General features: G+C 36.9%; 1 protein-coding gene across 1 annotated transcript in view; it reads left to right on the top strand.

Annotated features, from left to right (window-relative positions):
* Positions 1 to 19535, top strand: part of LRP1 (LDL receptor related protein 1) — a 2772300-nt gene that overhangs the window by 1309082 nt on the left and 1443683 nt on the right. Inside the window, exon 24 of the mRNA XM_044083629.1 lies at positions 2075 to 2272. Coding sequence (XP_043939564.1) covers positions 2075 to 2272 — 198 coding nt within the window. The remainder of the gene's footprint in view (positions 1 to 2074; positions 2273 to 19535) is intronic.

Below are 19535 nucleotides of genomic sequence, written 5' to 3'. Positions count from 1 at the left end.
ATATGTAGTGGGACTGATGCTGTACTGTCTACAGTGTGTTCACTAGTTTCACACTGTTGTGCGTCTCTTCCTTTATCTCCATCTTCCAGCACCATTCTCTGGTTCAAATCTAAATTATTTCTCATGCTTCTAGTTGGCTTCTGTAACTTTTTCTGTTTCTAAAGTATTTTCCTTTGAAACAGTGGAAAATGTTTTCCTGGAAAAGACTCTGTGTTTTTTGCTGACTCATGCTGTGTTTGCAAATCTTTCTTTCTTTCCTCCTTTGCCTGTTTGTAATCCAAATTTGTATTTTATTGTATTTGATCCTCCAGGAAAATATATTCTTAAGACAGCTTGATACAGCTGCTTGAATTTCACAACAGCCCCTCAACATTCCCTGGTAGCTGAGATATCTTTCTTTTCTTCTGCCTGATGTACAGTGAATAATCATTTTCCACACGCACTCTATTGTCCCCAATTTTTAATAAGTTTACTTTCTGCCACAGTTTTGTTAAGAGCAACTTTTTCTGCTGGTGTGATTGCATCATTACTCCTGTAGGTCTTGGCTACTTTCTCATTAAGGGTTTGGAGCATATATGTAATGTGCCCTTTCAGTTAACAAATCCTGCTGTGGAACAGCAGTCCAGTGCATTATTTGTACTTTAATAAAATTAATACAGTCTCTTCCTTCCATCTTGTCTGGTACAACAGTTAACTTCTGTTTTTCTTTGCACATTCTGTGTTCTAACTATACTATTTTTTTTACATGTTTTTTCTTGAGAATCATCGTACTCAGCCAGCCTTTTCTTGATTTCACCCTCTGATTTTTGCATTTTTATCAGCTCATCTCACCTAGTTAAAGCTTTTTATACTTTACCAACCTTTTTGTTTGACTGTATATATTCATTCAGTGTTTTACTTATTTTAAACATCTGTAAGTGCATTTAATCTATTTTTTTCTTCTACATTTACTGGAAGACATGTCCTGTACCAAAGCTAAAATTTGAATTTTTTTTTTTTTTTTGCTTAACAGCCACAAGATTCTTCCCAGCTAGTTTTTTTTTCTGTTCTCCTTTTCCAATTGGTTTTGTTGTGCTTTCTCCAAATTTCTTATTTGCTGGTATTCAAGCAGTGTTTATTACAAGCCAGTAACTTAATTTTATGCAGTCAGGAAAGTTTTACTGGCCTTTTTTTCAGAGTTGATTTGAGATGTACTGTCACATTTTTGTGTTTAAGAACTAGTGTCTGGTCTCACCAGCATCCCACCCCCCTTCCCAACCCAAACTACTTTCCAGTTTCCGTGGTACATAGAAAATTATAGCGCAACATTCAGTTCTCCGCTGTAAAGACATTCGATTTATAAACCACGTGCAGAAGAGGCAAGAATACTTTATCCCATGTCAGCAGGGTACAGGTGGAGTGAGTAAAATAAAACAGGACAATACTCCTGTTTCAGTTTTTTTGAATGCATTAATTTTATAGTTTTCCTTTTGAAATACTGTGTTAACATTTTCTTACCCTCCCATTGTGTTTTTTTCTTTCATAAGTGTAATGCTGATGTTTTCTTAGCCAGATGAGGTCAGCTTGTCTCAATACTGGATTGTTGTATGGTATCATTTATGACAAGTAGGTTAAAGATGAGTAAGCATGGAGAAATGGAAGGTTTTACTACTTCTAGAAGAGGCAAGATTGACACTTTATTATACGTTGTGTTCTCTCTTTCACTCTTTTTGTGTACATCATTGATCTTTGTAGATTGCCATGTGCCCTTCTGGACTTTTGAGGGTTATATAGCACCTTCAGATTTCATAGTTAATATTGTGTTTACTCTTTCATGGTGCATGATTTCTGGATGCATGAGCTGCCACTGAATGTTTGAATGTGTGAGTTTTTTGTGAGTGTATATGCTGCTTGCATGTGAATGCTTCATTCCAGATGCTGTCATTACTTCGCCCCACCAATGCTGCTTCAGTTTGCTGTTTTGGTCTGTGTTGTAGTACACATTTGTCTTATTCCACCATCTCTGTTGCATATGGTAGGTGTTGCACTGAATATAAAACTCACTGTTATGAACCCTTTATTTGTTTTTATTTAGATCCATTCAAACCATTCATCATTGTTTCAAACCGCCATGAGATTCGCAAGATTGACTTGAACAAAGGAGATTATACTGTTCTGGTGCCAGGTCTAAGAAACACTATAGCACTGGATTTCCATCTTAACCAGAGTGCCTTATACTGGACGGATGTTGTAGAAGATAAGATTTATCGTGGTAATCTTTCTGAAAGTGGAGGTACTGTCACAATTATTTAAAGGCTAGTTTTTGTTAAAAATGGAGGTGTAGCACCTTAAAGTAGTTAAAAATGCATTGCACTATTATCAGTTTAATATATTAGGACTGAAAACTGTACTGTTCCTTTTGCCAGATTTTTATGGTTGTTGGATGTATCTAAATATCCAGTTGTTTGAGTTTCAGTATTTGTGGAAATACTAACTACAGTGACTGCAGTAGCATGTTCAGGAATATGGTTCAGCTGGTTAGTGACATTTGTACCCTGCTTGTACTCTGTCAGAAAGGTAATGTAAAAGGTAAGATACTGCAACTCTTAAAAATTAGACAAAACAGATGTTGCATGCCTGAAGCAAAGTTAACATGCTTGTTCTGTGTAGAATTGGATTTACCTTACATCCACTACATATTAATGCCTATTTTAGTTAGAACATCACTCTTGATTTAATACTTTGATTTATAAAACATGCTGTCATAAATCCACATTAAGTATCTGTGCTTTGCATATTAATGTGACTTATTTAACTATGCAGTTGGAATGATAAGCATTATGGATGATTTGAGGCTGCTTTTCTGAACCATAAAAGAGACTTTTAAGTTCTGCTTTACCCTAATGGATAAGGTATGAATTTTATGCAGTGTGGCATGGGTCATCTATTTTTTTTTTAACACACAGTACATTTTTAGTGTGAATGCACATATAGTGTTACTTTATTACTGTGATTCGTATATTAAATAATGTCACATAATTTGCTGGCTCAATTCATGCAGGCTGCAGCAATATATATGAGTATAAAGATCCGTCCTTCCCTTTATGTATTTTACATTGTTAATTGTTTTCCTGTAGGGGATAGGTGGTGTGAAGCTGAAAGGCAAGGTGCACAAAACAGTGGTGTGACCAGTGACGAGAAACCTGGGTAGTGAAGGCAGAGCAGATGAAGCTTGAGATGATTGAGATTAAGTGCTTGAGGTGTGTAGTAGGATGCACACTGTGGGACAAATGAAGAAATGACAGCATTAGAACAAACTAACCCCTGTTGCAAAAGGTCAAGGGAAATGGGTTACGGTGGTTCATTCACATGTGCAATAAAGCAGATGATGATTTGGGAGAGATGAAGGCGGCAGGAGGAACTGAGTATATTCAGCCAAGAGATGGATGGATTGCATGAAAGAAGATCTGCGACAGTCAAACGTGTTGATTGAAGGAGGTAGAACGGTGGCACTGAATCAAAGAGGTGATGACTGATGATGTGACATCCTGTCCCCATGTAGTAAAATGGAAAAGGGGCGTGATGTGATGATGGTGATGATGACAAATGGTTGAAGAGGGAAGGGCTGATCAGTCTTAGCATGGCATTTCTTTTTGATGAAACAAAGTGGCCGAAGTATAGATTAGTCCTAGTTAAGTTAATATTTTTCAGATTAAAAGCATATTACATTGTTTTCACATGTCAGTTTTACCATGCTAGGTTTTGAAATTTGTTAAAATAACATTTTACAAAATTAATAGGTTTCCCTCGTCAGTTATATACCATTCCTATTGATGTCCTTAACTTTAAATTGTTAAGAGAAGGGATTTGTCTTTTCTGTTTTACAAAGTGGATGTAGGAATGACATGCATTTCATCTAAAACTTACAGTATACTTACAATTTTAATTTTATGAATAAAAAAACTTCCAAACAGTACTCTAGTCATAATCAACTGAGTATAATTAAAACAAGTAAAACCACTGAATCAGGGAAACGTTAATAACTCAGTGTCTGTCTTACAAGCAAGCCTTCATCAGATTGAGTTCAGACAATAACAAACAAGGTCATATAGCTTTTAGATGGAGTCAAATGACAGACATCATACAAATCACATGTTCAATGCTTCAGCTTTTTCATTTTCAAATAAAGCCATAAAATTATCAACATAATTAAGATCAGGGTAATTGCAACTGTCTAATTTCACTTGCCAAAAGTATTCTTCCTAGTCCAGATGTATCATCTGCATTCAGCTTGGTTTCATAAGCTTCAGTCACAACAAAAACACATTTTTCATGCTGCAGCACAACTCTGCATGTCTTTCAAAAGCATTTTTCTCATATTTGATTTCATTATCATGCAAGTTTTTTATAAATTTGACAGTGCAAGTGCTCTGTGTTCTGAATCACATTGCTTGAAGATAGCTGTATAAAACACATACTTAGATTTGCAGTCAGATCTTCCTGGTGTGTTTATCTATGCCCTGTTTATTAATTTACTAGCATAAAACATAATATATTTGTAATAATTGTATGCACTTTTCCTTTTAATAGTTCAACCCTTAGAAATATTATTTAACTCATTCCTAAAAATATCCTAATAACTTTGTCCCTTGTCGTCACATAGTATGTGCTTCGCCAGCTAATTTAAATATAACAGGAAAACGGGAGAAGGCCTTCCAGTTATGCCTAACCATTTGTCTGATATTCCTCTTATCAGCTGATGTTTTGACAGTCATAGCCAAATCACAGTTATGGCTTTTGTCAATATCAAACGTATATTTTGACAAAAAATACTACACCACACTCCAGGACACCAAGCAGAACAGTCTAAAGCTTTTCTGGTCATCCATTAAGCATTTATCTCCTGGGAAGAAAGACCAGCGCAGTCCTTAATAGCACCCCGTCAAAGACTGCATCACTGAAATACTTTCCAAAAGCAAGCAACCACTCAGCCACCCTCACATTGCCAGCTGTATCAACCTACTGTTAAAAAAAATCCCAAAACTAGAGTGCACTACTCTTACTCCAAGCAACTTTCCCATAGATTATCTCAAGCTGGCCGCAGGTGCTGTACCCTACCTTTTGTCCATATTAGTAAATAGATCCATCAGTGAGTCCTGTGTCCCATCCCTTTAGAAAAAGGTCATACATTCTCCTACTACATAAGGGTGGAAATTCCACTGAGATATCAGACACTTCTACAAACCAAAAGGTAAAGTTGTGCACCCTTACCAATCTATGTTACTATATACAAGTATGGTAGGTGTCCAGGGAATGTAGCCAGCAACATTTATTAAAAAAATATGTAAATAGTAGTGGCCTTAAATTATTTGTTACATTTTAAAAGCAGTCCTCAATGTTGCAAAAGGGCAGTTAACAAGGATAGCTGGAAACGCTACAGACATGTCATTAGTAAAAGTAGAACTGGCTAATGAGAAATGTTGGTTAAATAAAAGGCAGTATGCCGATGTCTTGTTAAGCAGTGAAGAAAGGAAGATGAAGGATGCACTAAGGGAAAGTCTAATTAATCCACATTTACTTGGGAGATCTGATTGTAAAAACATGGGAGAGATGCAAGCAAGGAGAATGAAAGTTCAGTAGCTAGTGCAGTTGTGATTAAGTAGCGATGTGAAGAAGCAATTAAAAAAAACTGGGACATTTTGCTGTGAAATGTTGAGATCAGAGTTACTTTCTTCAAAGCCACTATTTTCATACTGATGACAAGTAATGTAAAAGAATAGTTTGAACAAAAGAGTGGTAATAATATGAACAGAAGTGGTGCATACAGATGCAATAGGTGCACAATGTGGGTATATGTAGAGATTAATAATGTTTTTATTCATTGTACTACAGGGAAATGGGCATATATTCATCTGTTCTAATGTTAGAGGCCTGTGAATGGAAGACAGAAAGATTGCTGATCTGAGACGGGGGTTGGTGTACTTAAAATTCAAGTCTGGCAGTTTTTTTGAAGGCAAGCGGAGCATAGTTTTAAAGTCAGAGTAGAATAATATATCTTAGAAAAAAGCAGTGACAAATGTAATTTATAAACCTAGCATACACCTCTATGTAGAATATAAATGGTAGGTTTTACAGGTAGCTAGACTTTCCATGAAAGGTGGAGATTTAAGAAAATATGTGCAGAATTAGAGTTTCAGTTATGTCTGAATAGCAGAAGTGGACCCAAGACTTAATGCCGTATCTTTAAAACCGTGCTTCCGAAAGAAAGATATAAAAAGTTTTAGTGCAAGTTTTAATATTAATGTGTAGTATAAAATTCTTGTTTATACGGGAAAAAAGTTTATGTTTAATTTTGATACAAATGAGTTTGTAAATAATAGATTTCAAGATTGCAGTTAGGGTTCTAATTATGATTTAGTTATGTGAATGAGGTCTTGCACAAACTGTTCTATTTATTTTTGATGACTGAAGAACTATGTGCTATGTTTAAAAGCAAGTTTTGAAGTCTTTGTTAAGCACAATGCAAAATGCTTATTTATATATGTGCTATATAAAATTATAAGTAAATGGTTGCAAATAATGGCTATCAAGATTTTGGGTAAGGTTTTGATTCCAAGTGCAGTGATCATGTGACTAAGTTTCTGTTTAAATTGATAACTGCTTTTGATTCTTGATTCCTGAAGAGGGACTTGTGTTCTCTCCAAAAGTAAGTGCAAGTGGTTTGTTTTGAGTTAAATATTAAGTTCTAAGTTTTGCAGCGTCTACAATTCATTTGACATTCTTGTGGTTTGGTGCTACTATACAATTTTATTTTATATGTGTCTGTGCCTTCCACGTCAGCATTTAAAGAAATAAGTAAACTGCATAATGTTTACTTCCTTCTCCTTTATAAATTATTCAGCTTTTTGTACCCTTGATTTAAACTATTGAACTTCAGTTTTCTAGTTTTGAAATTATAATTATTGATCTGAGGCATTTGAATGGTCTCAGTGGGAACTGGTTTCTAATGCCATTGACAGAGGATGATAAATTAGTTACAGTAGGCAACAATAAATCGTACATAAACATTTGTTATCAGAGTGTAGACAAAGAGAAAGAAATAAGGGGATCCTAAGTGAAAGACCAGCACTGGTAGAGTTTTTAGTAGAATCTAGAACAGAAGCTGCTGTTAAAAAGGAATAATTAGTAGAGCATATAATTAGTACCTACCTATGAACCTATATTGGATGGGAAATGGGAAATTCACCCCAGGGATCACTTCTGTGGCTCTGCTCGACAGGGACACAGGAAAATAATTTTCTTGGGTGGCGAAAGCCAAGGGTACATTTTGTGGCTAGGCTTGTAAGGGCTCTAGGGCCAATAGCCTAGTACCTACCTATGAACCTATATACTGCATGATAACTTTAAGAATTAATCAGAGGAAGTTAGAAAGGACTGGGAAGAGAGATTGCATAAGCAGTTCACAAAGAAACAGTGGGAGATATCTGTACGTCTCCCAAATATGCAACAAAGTCTAGAAGAGTTGGGATCTTTGCTTGGAAGTGTTTACATAGGTATTTTTATACCCCAAGTAGACTCCAAAGAATTTTTCCTCATATAGACAGAAAATGTTGTAGGTGTGATAGGGAAGAAAGATGTAATTGGGAACATATTTTCTGGGAGTGTAGTCAGTTGGCAGACTTTAAAGATTCCCTGCAGACTGCTCGGTCAGAGATACTGGGTGAGCAAATTGGTGTAACTAGGGAAATAATTTTTTTGAGCTGTGATACAGAATTGGAATTGCCTAGACATGGTAAGGCCTTGCTGTGTCCAGTTATGGTGGCTGCCAAAAAAGCAACTACTAGAAAATGGAAATCAAAGTCAAAATCAACTTTACTAGAAATAGTGAATATAGTAACAAAGATAAAAAAACTGGAATTGGGATCTTTAGAAAAGGTAAGGAGCAAATTACATAGCAATAAATGGGAATTATATGAACAATTCATGCAGAGGAGGAACCAAGGTTTAAAAGAAGGCCTGATTTAAATGAGCTATGTAGTGTTTGACCGAATGACTGGATAGATTATAACTGATGTATAATGTTTGCAACTATAATTATATCAATGTGGTTTGTGATGCGTTTAGGATAGGAGGAGATAAGATAAAAATTGTGATGTATAACCAATCTACAAGAAAGTCCCCAGGAATAGATGGTATTCCTGTGGAAGTTTGGAAGCTAGAAGGGAAAAACTGATAAAGATGTGGAAGGTTTTGTTTAACAGTATTTTAAGATGAAAAGTACAAACATCTTGGAAGAAAGCAGTGGTAGCTGTAATAACATAACTAAAGAGGGTAAAGATCTATCAGATCCAGCTTCATACAGGCCCATATCTGTAATGGCTAAAAGAATGGCAAAATTAATGCCAATATTGATAGACATGGTTCACTGTGGTTTTGTGGCGGGGAGGCAAACATTTAACAATATTAACAAAACATTGATGATCCAGAGGGAAGCAGAATGTAAGAAAATGCCATCATTGTTGATGGGTCTTGATGTAGAGAAAACATTTGACAGAGTACACTTGGACTATATGAGCAGGACAGTGGAAGCAATGTGAATTCTGTGATAAAATTATAAGGTTGATTAGGAGGATATATGAGGGATCGGAGGTAAAAATTAAAGTGGGTCGAGTGCTCTCTGATAATTTCTGCTTGAGCAGAGGAATCAGGCAGGGATGTCCTCTTATCTCTGTTATTTGCGTTATATTTAGAACCACTGGCAAAGAAAATAAAGGGACTCAGAAATTCAAGGATGTAATTGGTATGGTAGTCAAAAGCTGGCTGTATTTGCAGATGATATTTTATACCTAACAAAACCAGAAAGAGACATTACAGTGTTGTGGAACATTTTGAGGCGTTTTCATATCTTTTTGGGCTGCAAAAGTAATGAAGCTAAAACAAAGGGAATAGCACTAAATTATCTATGCACATATGAATTGGTTCATCAATGTCCATATTTATGGGGACATGATAAAATTAATACTTTTTTTAGCAGCATGGATTAAAAACTATTCAAATGTGGCAGCTAAGGATATCTGAGAAGAGACTAAAAAGATAATACAAAAACTGGAAAAATTGTAACTGTTGTATGGATATTGATAGTAAGATACAAGCAGTTGACATGTTTTAGTCCCATTAGTCTTATATACAGGTCACGTTTGTTTTCATCAGTCAGAAGAGAGGTTGTGGGTAGCAAGTAATAAAGAGCTGAAGGACTTTATCTGGGAGGGGAAGACTGCAAGAGTTGAGTGGGATAAGCTGATTCTTTCAGTAGAACAGGGCGGATTGGCATTACCTGATTTGAAGGGGTATTTCAGAGCTACATAGTTAAGGCTCCTATACATAGCACAAGCAGAAAACTATAATTCAAAGTAAAAAGGGAAGATGGTGAAACAGGTGGGAAGCTCAAGAAACAACGAGAGACTGGGATTTTTGGATGCATTCCTTTAAGGAGAATAATAATAACCATACAGAGAATATTATATCTTTAAAGTAGCAAAAGGTATGCTAAGAACTAAGCCAACACGGGAATGGAGAAAGGAGATTATGCCAATAGGGATGTCTGCAATTAGTGATATATAATATAGGCAAGAGGGAGCTGGAATTTATTGGAGAAAACTGGCAAATGAATCAAGGTATTGGGAGCAAATAACTAGAGAAGGAAAGATGATAGAATGAGAAGAAGCCAAAAAATTATTTGGATTGCAGGTTAGAGATTACCTTCCCTGTCAAGAATTGATGTCAGGGTATAGGCAAAGAGAAAAAAATAGGGTGAGGGATCCTAAATGGAAGACCAGCACTGGTAGAGTTTTTATTAGAATCTGGAACCTAAACTGCCATTAAACAAGGAATAATTAGTAGAGCATAAAAATATTGTATGATAACTACAAGAATCAATCAGAAGAGGTTAGAAAGGATTGGAAAGAGAGAGCAATAAGCAATACACAAAAAAAACAATGGGAGGATAAAGGTATGTCTCCAAAATATGCAACAAAATCTAGAACATTTAGAATTTTTGCCTGGAAATGTTTACAGAGATATTTTTATATCCCAAGTAGACTCCAGAGAATTTTTCCTCAGGTAGACTGCAAATGTTTCAGGTGTGACGGGGAAGAAAGAGGTACTTGGAAACATATTTTCTGGGAGTGCGGTGAGTTGGCAGACTTGAAGGATTCCCTGAGGGGATCACTGTCGGAGATGCTGGGTGGGCAGATTGGTGTGACAATGGAGATTTTTCTGAGCTATGATTCAGAATCAGAACTGCCTAGACATGGTAAGGCCTTGCTGTGTCTATTTATGGTGGCTCCCAAAAAAAACAATTACTAGGAAATGGATATCAAAATCTAAACCAACTATTTTAGTAGTAGTGAATATAATAGAGATAAAACAACTGAAACCGTGATCTTTAGAAAAGGGTAGGAGCAAACTACATAGGGAAAAATGGGAATTGTGGGAACACTGCATACAGGGGAGGAATGAGATTTAAAAGAAGGCAGGGCGTAAGTGGGCTATGTGATGTTTGACTGAAAATGATTGATAGATTGTAAGTGATGTATTATAATTGCAACTGGGAGTGTGTCAGTATGGTTTGTATTGTAAAATACTTGCGACTAGGATTGTGTCAGTATACTAAAATTATCTCCATATGGTTCGTTTTCATTTATATACAAGTAATCTCCGTGGTATCCCTAAAGTCTCAAAACAACCCACTAAAGTGTAGTGGGTCCAAAAACAAAACAGGGTAAGAAACTTCTCTGTGTGGAAGATTATCAGTCCATATATTTCTAGTTAATCACTGTATATTAATCAGATCAGACAATAGTAGTAGAAGTAGCGAACTTAAACTCGTCTTAATTCAAAACAAAAAATAATAATAGAAAATATATAATTGCACAGCATTACTAAGTATTCGAAAGTAATCCAAGCAAGGAAGGCAGTCTGTTTCCAGACGAACATCCTTTAAGTACACAGACAAGCGATCCAAGTAAATCAGAAATAGAGTAATAATTTCCTCACAAGCTTTCTAAATATATATATACATTTTATCAGGCATGGGAGTGGTTTATTGTGCTGTAAAACAAAGTGTTATTGGTACACATGTTAAATTCACATCTCTTCCCCCATCAGTGTGACATTCGAGCTGGTCCTGCCCTAGTTAGTAGCTGTCATAATAATATATAACCCTTATGTACTTTAAATAAAATTCATAATGATGTGGTACCTCTTATTTAACCAAATTATATCTGCGGTGGTGGTGCTGCGGTAGCGTTGTCACTTCACATTAAGACGTTGTCCTGTTTGATTCTCAGCTAGAGTGTCTTCTGTGTGGAGACATGCTTGAATGGGTGTACCTTCGTTGAAGGTTGTGCGTCAGGGCTGGCAACTCGGCACGTAAAAATCTACTGCAAATCATTAGTGGACCGGAGTTCCGCTGTGGCGACCCCTAACCGGGAAAAGCCGAAAGACGCAACAACATTAAGTAGATTATTAAGTCTGTGATTTTATCCAAGACAATTTACTACATGGCTGGAAATATATCAACCTTAGTTCATTTGGCAATCAAAAGATATATATAAATATATACATATACATTTTGCATGTAAAAATCAATTTCGGTTTTTACAACCTATTGTTAAAGATGACTTTCGTCCTTCTAGACTTCTTCAGGTCTGTGTACAAGAACCCTAAAAACAATCTATAAAAAAATATATAATTGTATAATTAGTATTGTTAATACACATCATTTTGAATAAAGTGGAAAAAGTATATAAACTGAAAAAAATAAAAATAAGAAAAATGTATGTATGATGATGGAAACAAAATATACACTTAAATTTCAACTGATTTAAAATGGTATTTAAAACCAATTTGTAGAATAAAATAAAAAAAATACAATTAGTCATGTAAACAATGTGGCAATTTTCTAAGTTCCAGTGCACTTTTGATTGAACAGTAGTAGTTTAGTCCAGGCTTCCTAAAAGAGTTCAGCTTTAATTGCCACATGAGTTCATGTTTCTCCAGAATATTCAGGATGTCTCCTTCAAGATCACTCATGTCTATGTGATCCAGGATCTGGAACTTAAAACCTGTGTGTCTTTTATGAAGAGAAAGGTGTTTGGCTAGTGCATTATTTTTACATCCAGAGTGGATTTCTGACAGATGACATGAAATCCTGCACTTGAGTTTATTTAGTCTTGCCCACATAGAATGCATCACATTTATTGCACTGTGTTTTAGTTATTACAGGGGATATAAGGGAAAGTATAACCGTGCCAGCAGACCTCAACGGGATTTTCCCAGGGGAGATCCTCGCACAAAACCAGACAGGGCACAATACTGGACCACCAGGAGACTGCCCCTCCAACATCTCATTCCCCACAATCCCAATCCCCTCTGGCTATCAACACTCTGCAGAAGCCTTTGACGTTACAGAAGGATCAGGACAGGAACATAAGCCACAGTGGCAACCAGAACCGACAGAGAGTTTTACAGGACGAATTACAGGACTACCAGGACCACAGACAGCTACCAGGAGCAGCAGCACTTTCACAGAGACCAGTTTCTTCAGGAAGACCAATATCGACAGCACAGACATCAACCACCACACCAATACCAAAGCCAGCACCAGTACCAGAGCAAGAACGACAACCACCACCAGAGTCCCAGAGCTTGTCCCTCTTACCAGGTCCCCCCGTAACGGCCACAGCGAGGAATACTACTACAATCCACCGAGATTCCAGAAAGCAGAGGAGGAATTCCAGAGGTCTCATACTCTATCCCCGAACTCCCAGGGAGACAGGAGAACCAAACAGTGGACAGGGGTGAGGGAAATACAATACCTGGGCAATCCCACCTGGAACCCTGACTATAGCCCAGGTCCCAGGCTCAGACGGAGGAACCAGCCACAATAACAGGTACAATAACAGCAACAGGTGCTCCACTTATCTGGAACCACTCTGTTAAAGCACTGACTGAAGAGGAAAAAAGTGTGTTGTCCAAAGGAGTTACTTTTGTACCAAGCTGCAGGAGTGAGGTTGCTCAGGTACTGATAGACCTTAAAATGTTTGTGAGGAAGCTCAACTTAAGAGTACAGTTTCATGGCAAAAGTAATGACATTGAAAATAAGCCTATTGATGAAACTATAAAAAGGCCTAGCAGCTGTTGTCCACCACTACATCAAACAGCTGCTTTCGAAGTGAAATGTGAGATGGATATCAGGAAACTACTTAAAAAAACCTCCTAAGAAAAAACTGTATAACTTAACACAGGAAGAAAGAAAATCATTGATCGAGCTAGTCAATGATGAATCCAGGCACGTAATGAAGGCAGACAAGGGAGGAGGTATACTTGTGACTGATACCACTAGCTACAACCAAAAGATAGAGAGCATGCTGGAGGATAATATATTTTATGAGTTATTTACCATGGATGACATAAAAAGAGCATATGATTTATGGAACACTAATCTCATCACATTATGGGAAGAAAAACTTATTTCTGAAAATCTTTATAATTATTTATGGAGCCCATGCCCATATTTACCTTACTTTTTGGAATACCAAAGTCACACAAGAACAGAGAAGACCCACCTTATAGACCAGTGGTAGCAAGTGGAGGTTCCCTTACTAAAGCCACAGCCATTTACCATGATTACTTGCTGAAACCTATAGCAGAAAAGAGTAAGTCATACATAAGAGATTCAATGGATTTTTTGAAGAAAATAAAAAACATTACAGTGGAAGCTGACAGTATTTTATTAACTATTGATGTGGAATCCTTGTACACAGTGCTCCCTCACAATTACTGTATAACATCAGCTATGGAGTCTTTTAAGAAACATAGTCAGGGTACACAGGCACAACTGCAAAAGTTAAGCAAGCTCATTAATCTTGTACTGGACTTCAATTTCTTTACTTTCAATGGCAAACGCTACAAACAAAAAACTGATATAGCAATTGGGGCTGCCATGGCTCCCAGTATAGCTAACATAGCCCTGGGCAAATGGGAGGAGGGCTTTGTGTTAAACACAGACTACATGCGGCATATCACATGCTATTTACGTTTTATTGATGACCTCTTTATTGTGTGGGAAGGTGACATCTTGGAGATTTTATCACTTACCTCAATCAAACAACCCCCTTCCTGAAGTTTACCTCTTCCCATAGCTGTACTTCAACCACTTTCTTAGATATGCAGATTTCCAAGGACACCAACAGTAACAGAATCACCACTGATCCATTCAGAAAACCAACGAGGGTTAACTTATTACTCCACAGTAAAAGCCTACATCCTACAAAAACCAAGTATAATGTAGTGAAGTCCCAAGGCTATGGATTAGCTAGAATTACCACAGAGATGGAACCATTTTTGAGGAACCTGAACAACTTGGAGAATGATTTTCTAGTGAGAGGTTATGAAAGTCAGATGTTAAAAGAACATCCTGGAACCCATTATAGAACTGAAAAGGACTGAAGCACCTTCACTCAATCTCCTGTTAATGAGAATTACAAATGCAAAAATAGCTGCATCCTGACATACACTTTGGATTATCACAGTATCAAAAATATTATTGAAGAAAACTGGAACATTGTCACAGGAAACCCTTTTCTGATTAACATCTTAGGTGAAGCCCCATCATTTGTTTATAGGAAGGCCAGGAACATTAGAAGTTTTGTTGAATTTAAACCTAGACCATATGAGAAAATAACTAAAAGATGTGAAATTAATTGTACATTTTGTATATTTATACAGCAAGGTGATAGTTTTTATTGCCCTTATTTAATGAGATCATTAAAACCAGTGCAGGGGGTGACTGTAATACTACAAAAGTAATTTACAGGGCACAGTGCAATGAATGTGATGCATTCTATGTGGGCAAGACTGTAAATAAACTCAAGCGTAGGATTTCATGTCATCTGTCAGAAATCCGCTCCGGATGTAAAAATAATGGACTAGTCAATCACCTTTCTCTTCATAAAACACACACAGGTTTTAAGTTCCAGATCCTGGATCGCATAGACATGAGTGATCTTGAAGGAGATATCCCGAATATTCTGGAGAAACATGAACTCATGTGGCAATTAAAGCTGAACTCTTTTTAGGAAGCCTGGACTAAACTACTGCTGTTCAATTAAAAGTGCACCGGAACTTAGAAAATTGCCACATTGTTTACATGACTAATTGTATTTTATTTTATTCTACAAATTGGTTTTAAATACCATTTAAATCAGTTGAAATTTAAGTGTATATTTTGTTTCCATCATCATACATACATTTTTTTCTTATTTTTTTCAGTTTATATATTTTTTCCACTTTATTCAAAATGATGTGTAATAACAATACTAACTAATTATACAATTATATATATATTATAGATTTTTAGGGTTCTTTGTTAACAATAGGTTATGAAAATAGAAATTGATTTTTACATGCAAAATGTATATGTATATATTTATATATATTTTTTGATTGCCAAATGAACTAAGGCTGATATATTTCCAGCCATGTAGTAAATTGTCTTGGATAAAATCACAGACTTAATAATCTACTTAATCTGGTTAAATAAGAGATACCACATCATTATAAATTTTATTTAAAGTACATAAGGGTTATATATTATTATGACAGCTACTAAGTAGGGCAGGACCAGCTCGAATGTCACACTAATGGGGGAAGGGATGTGAATTTAACATGTGTACCAATAACACTTTGTTTTACAGCACAATAAACCACTCCCATGCCTGATAAAAAGTGTGTATATATATATATATATATATATATATATATATATATATATATATTTGTGAGGAAATTATTACTCTATTTTTGTTTTACTTGGATCGCTTGTCTGTGTACTTAATAAAGGATTTTCGACTGGAAACAGACTTACCTGCCTTGCTTGGATTACTTTCGAATACTTAGTAATGCTGTACAATTATATATTTTCTATTATTTTTTGTTTTGTTTTGACTTAAGACGAGTTTAAGTTCGCTACTTCTACTACTGTTGTCTGATCTGATTAATATACAGTGCTCAACTAGAAATATATTGACTGAAAATCTTCCACACAGAGAAGTTTCTTGCACTGTTTTCATTTATAGAAATGATGATTGCCTACGTCATATGTGATAATTTAAAAAGATGTTTTTTGTTTAAGAAAAAATAAATAAAAAAATCAGGCAAAAACATGAAAGTGCTAACTTAATAGTTCAAAAAGAAATTCAAACATTTTGAAATAGGGCACATATTTAACCATCCTTTCTCTTGTTAGAGGCCTGTGAATGGAAATTGCTGGATCAGTAGAAACCATTAGAATCCTAGTAAATGTTGCCTCAATCTCTTTTTGGTTGCCATGAGTCCTCATTTACATCTTCCTTTGTTTTAGCAGAATTAAAATTGTTTCTACAATAAATGGTTGAAACATTTTTGAAGCTTGCCACTGAAGCTTTTTATGATCATCTGTCACGGCTGATAACCACTTGTCTTACATGATTCAATTCATCCTCAGACACAGTAGTACTGGTTGCTGCAGGCAGCCTTCACCTGACACCTATAGGGCTTTCCCGGAGCTCAAGTTCTCCCCAGTACCACCTTAATGTGTTTTGTTTCCTCTCTTCAGATTGTGTCTGCTGGTTGGAACATTGCAGTGGTCCAGCTTAAGCTCATTTCAAATAATTATTTGCCTTTTTGGGACAATAAACACTCGTCTTTCACATTTTCAGTTATTTAGTTAAGTAGGTCAGGTCATATTGTCTTTTAGGTAAAGCGTGCTAAAGTTTTGTTATTTTTTTTTGCCATTCTCATCTGGGATTTTTTTTTTCAAACCTATGCTCTGCTTGTATTTGTTTTTCTAAAGTCTGGTGAGTTAGATTAGGCATTCTTTTTCTCTAGGTCTTTTCTTCTGTATTTGGTGTAGTGTTTTTTGGGTATTGGTGAGATTTGCTTTTTTTGGTGGTGGTTATGAATTCATGGAGCCAGAAAATGGCAGAAATGTGCCACAGAAGCCCACCATATGGCACACTTGAGCATGTGTTTTTTTGTCATTTGCTTTAGGGTGTACTTTGTAAGATGTGTAAGAATTTTGTGAATTGCCTCCTTCAGGAATACAGAAGTAAATTAGTTTTAAAAGGTCTCCTGTCCTTCAAAGGAAGAAAAGAACGGACAAAGATCAATCACCAAAGCCGAAACGGAATTAGTTGTCTTCTCTTCCCCTTCTGTTTCTAGGTCTGATGAGCTTCAGAGACTGCTGCATTTTCTCAGATTTCTGTGTTTGGGCGATGGTCCTTCCAATAGTGCCATTTCCCCCCTTGGCACCTCTTGTCTAGAAACTGATGCTGTTGGTGCCATGGTCTACTAAGTACATAGCCACTGACTTTGAATGTCTGGTACGAATGGGAGTACCAATGCTTTTGTTGTCGGCATTGGCATCATCTGCATTTGAAATTTTGGTACTGAAGCCATTCCCTGCATCAGGTTCACAGTAGGTGCTGTGTCTTGATGTCACTAACTTTGCTTTTGACATCTTGGAGGAATTACTGGTACCAACAGTCTTGACTTTTGTAGCTGAGATTTTGGGTGCTGTTTTTAGACAAATAATCAAGTGCTGGACTGCAGAGAGGTACCCTTGACTTCAACTCAACACTATGATACCAATAAGTTGGAAACTTTGGGGCCTGTCTTTGTCCTCCCAGCAAAGCGCAGCACCAACAAGCATATGCAAGGAAAGCTTCCTCTTGCATACATTGGGATGAGGTCACTTAGTGTTCCAAGAAAGTGGACGTGCATGAGGAAGTGCTTTGGACTCTCTTCCTACAATCCCTTTGGGTAACCCCAAATTTGGGAAGATCCTGACCTTATGTGATGAGGGGGATCCTAGCCTGTTCACTCAACCTCCCTGTGGAAAAAAAATCTGTAGGGGGCTTTTCAGTCTGCCCTGTATGTCTTGTGTAGTCGCGCCTGCTGATTACATTATTGATCTGGAAGTGTACAGGCTTAACCATATTAGGCTCTACCCAAGCCCTATCCCTAGGAAACCAGACAGTACACTCTGGCATCCCAAAAACAGGCTTATGGAGCAAGTCTTCTTGCATGCTTCATTGTATGAGCTGTTGTCTCCAAGGTGAGCCCCTTCAGGTCATCCTCTGCAGTTGAGATTCTTGGATCATGGATTATCTGGGGAAGAATGCAGATGTCTCTGGTACTTTTACTATCAGGGCTTTAAATTGCCTGTCATAAGACTCATGCAAAATGACCTAGGAGAGGAAATGCTAATCTCACTGAAACAATTGCCACACAGTGACTTCCACTAAAAGCTAGAATCTTAGGTTGCAATGATGTCAAGCATCACATTGCTGTCCATAAGGCTGATCCACATTACAACAGGGAAAGCACCGAGGAAAGTTGACACAGGCTTTATTAGCAGGAGGCTCTGCTGGCTCAGTCTGTGTTAATTTTGCAAGAGACTGAAATCTTTTCTCTTTTTGGACTATAAGGGAAGAAACTAGAAAAATGCTAAGCACATGTTGTTTTGCAAATACTAACAGCTGTCCTGCTAGCAACGTTTACATAGGAACTCTTAAATGGACACTGTCCTAGAGACATAGATGGCCTACAGAATGAAGGATTCTGTAGCACTACCCTGAGAATCAACTTACAGCATCCCTGAGAAAACTTGACCAGCTATCCACCCCTGGAGGCAGTCGAGTCGAATATTCTTCCATCTAATTATGTGGCTGTAAATCATGCAAGACAAGTGGATCAGGGAAATAATTTCCAGAGTCTGTACAATCCTGTTTACAGATCTTCACCAGCTAACCTCCTTTCTTTTACTAGACATGGAATCTGTCAGGAGGAGGTGGCCAGAAGGTAGGTTGCAAATTTCTGTGCAAAAAGGTCCATCCAAGAGGTTCCCCCTACACACTTAAAAGTCTGTTTTATTCCATATTCTTTTTAATCCCAAAAAAGGCAAAGTACCTCCACCTGATTCTGGATACAAGTGGTGTGTATCTAGATGTTCATAAAACCAAGTTAAGTATGGTCACTGTGCAGTTGATCTTTCCATTCCTTCATGAGGGAGATTGGATATGGTGTTTGGATCTGCATAATGCCTATCCATGTATAATGGTTGCCAGGCCTTCCAAGGAGATCTTGTGCTTTAGGGTGAGAGCTAGTCTTTATCAATTCCAAGTCTTTCTGTTTGGTCTCACTACAGCCCCCTGTAATATTGAGCAAAGGCATGAAAACTCACTTGAGACTGCATGAGATCAGAATGTTTTTATACCTTGACAACTAGCTGTTGCCCCCACAGAGGAGTTATTCACTTGTATAAGAGATTAATTGCTTCATCTTTTTCTGTACACACAAGATCCAATTGGAGCCACTGAGAGCAAAAGTATCAGCTGCCAGCTGGACACAGTTGTGAAGTTAGCATGCAGCACTCCGGACAAAATAGTTTATTCAGACTGAGCTACAGTTCCAGCTACAATGTACCAGTCCATCAGCAGCATTACTCCCAATGG

Source organism: Protopterus annectens, chromosome 9.part0 (genome assembly GCF_019279795.1).
Source record: "Protopterus annectens isolate FY-2018-M chromosome 9.part0, PAN1.0, whole genome shotgun sequence".
NCBI classification, from domain to species: Eukaryota; Metazoa; Chordata; order Ceratodontiformes; family Protopteridae; genus Protopterus; species Protopterus annectens.
Note: the sequence above shows the minus strand (reverse complement) of the source record. Positions and strands in the feature narration are given on the sequence as shown.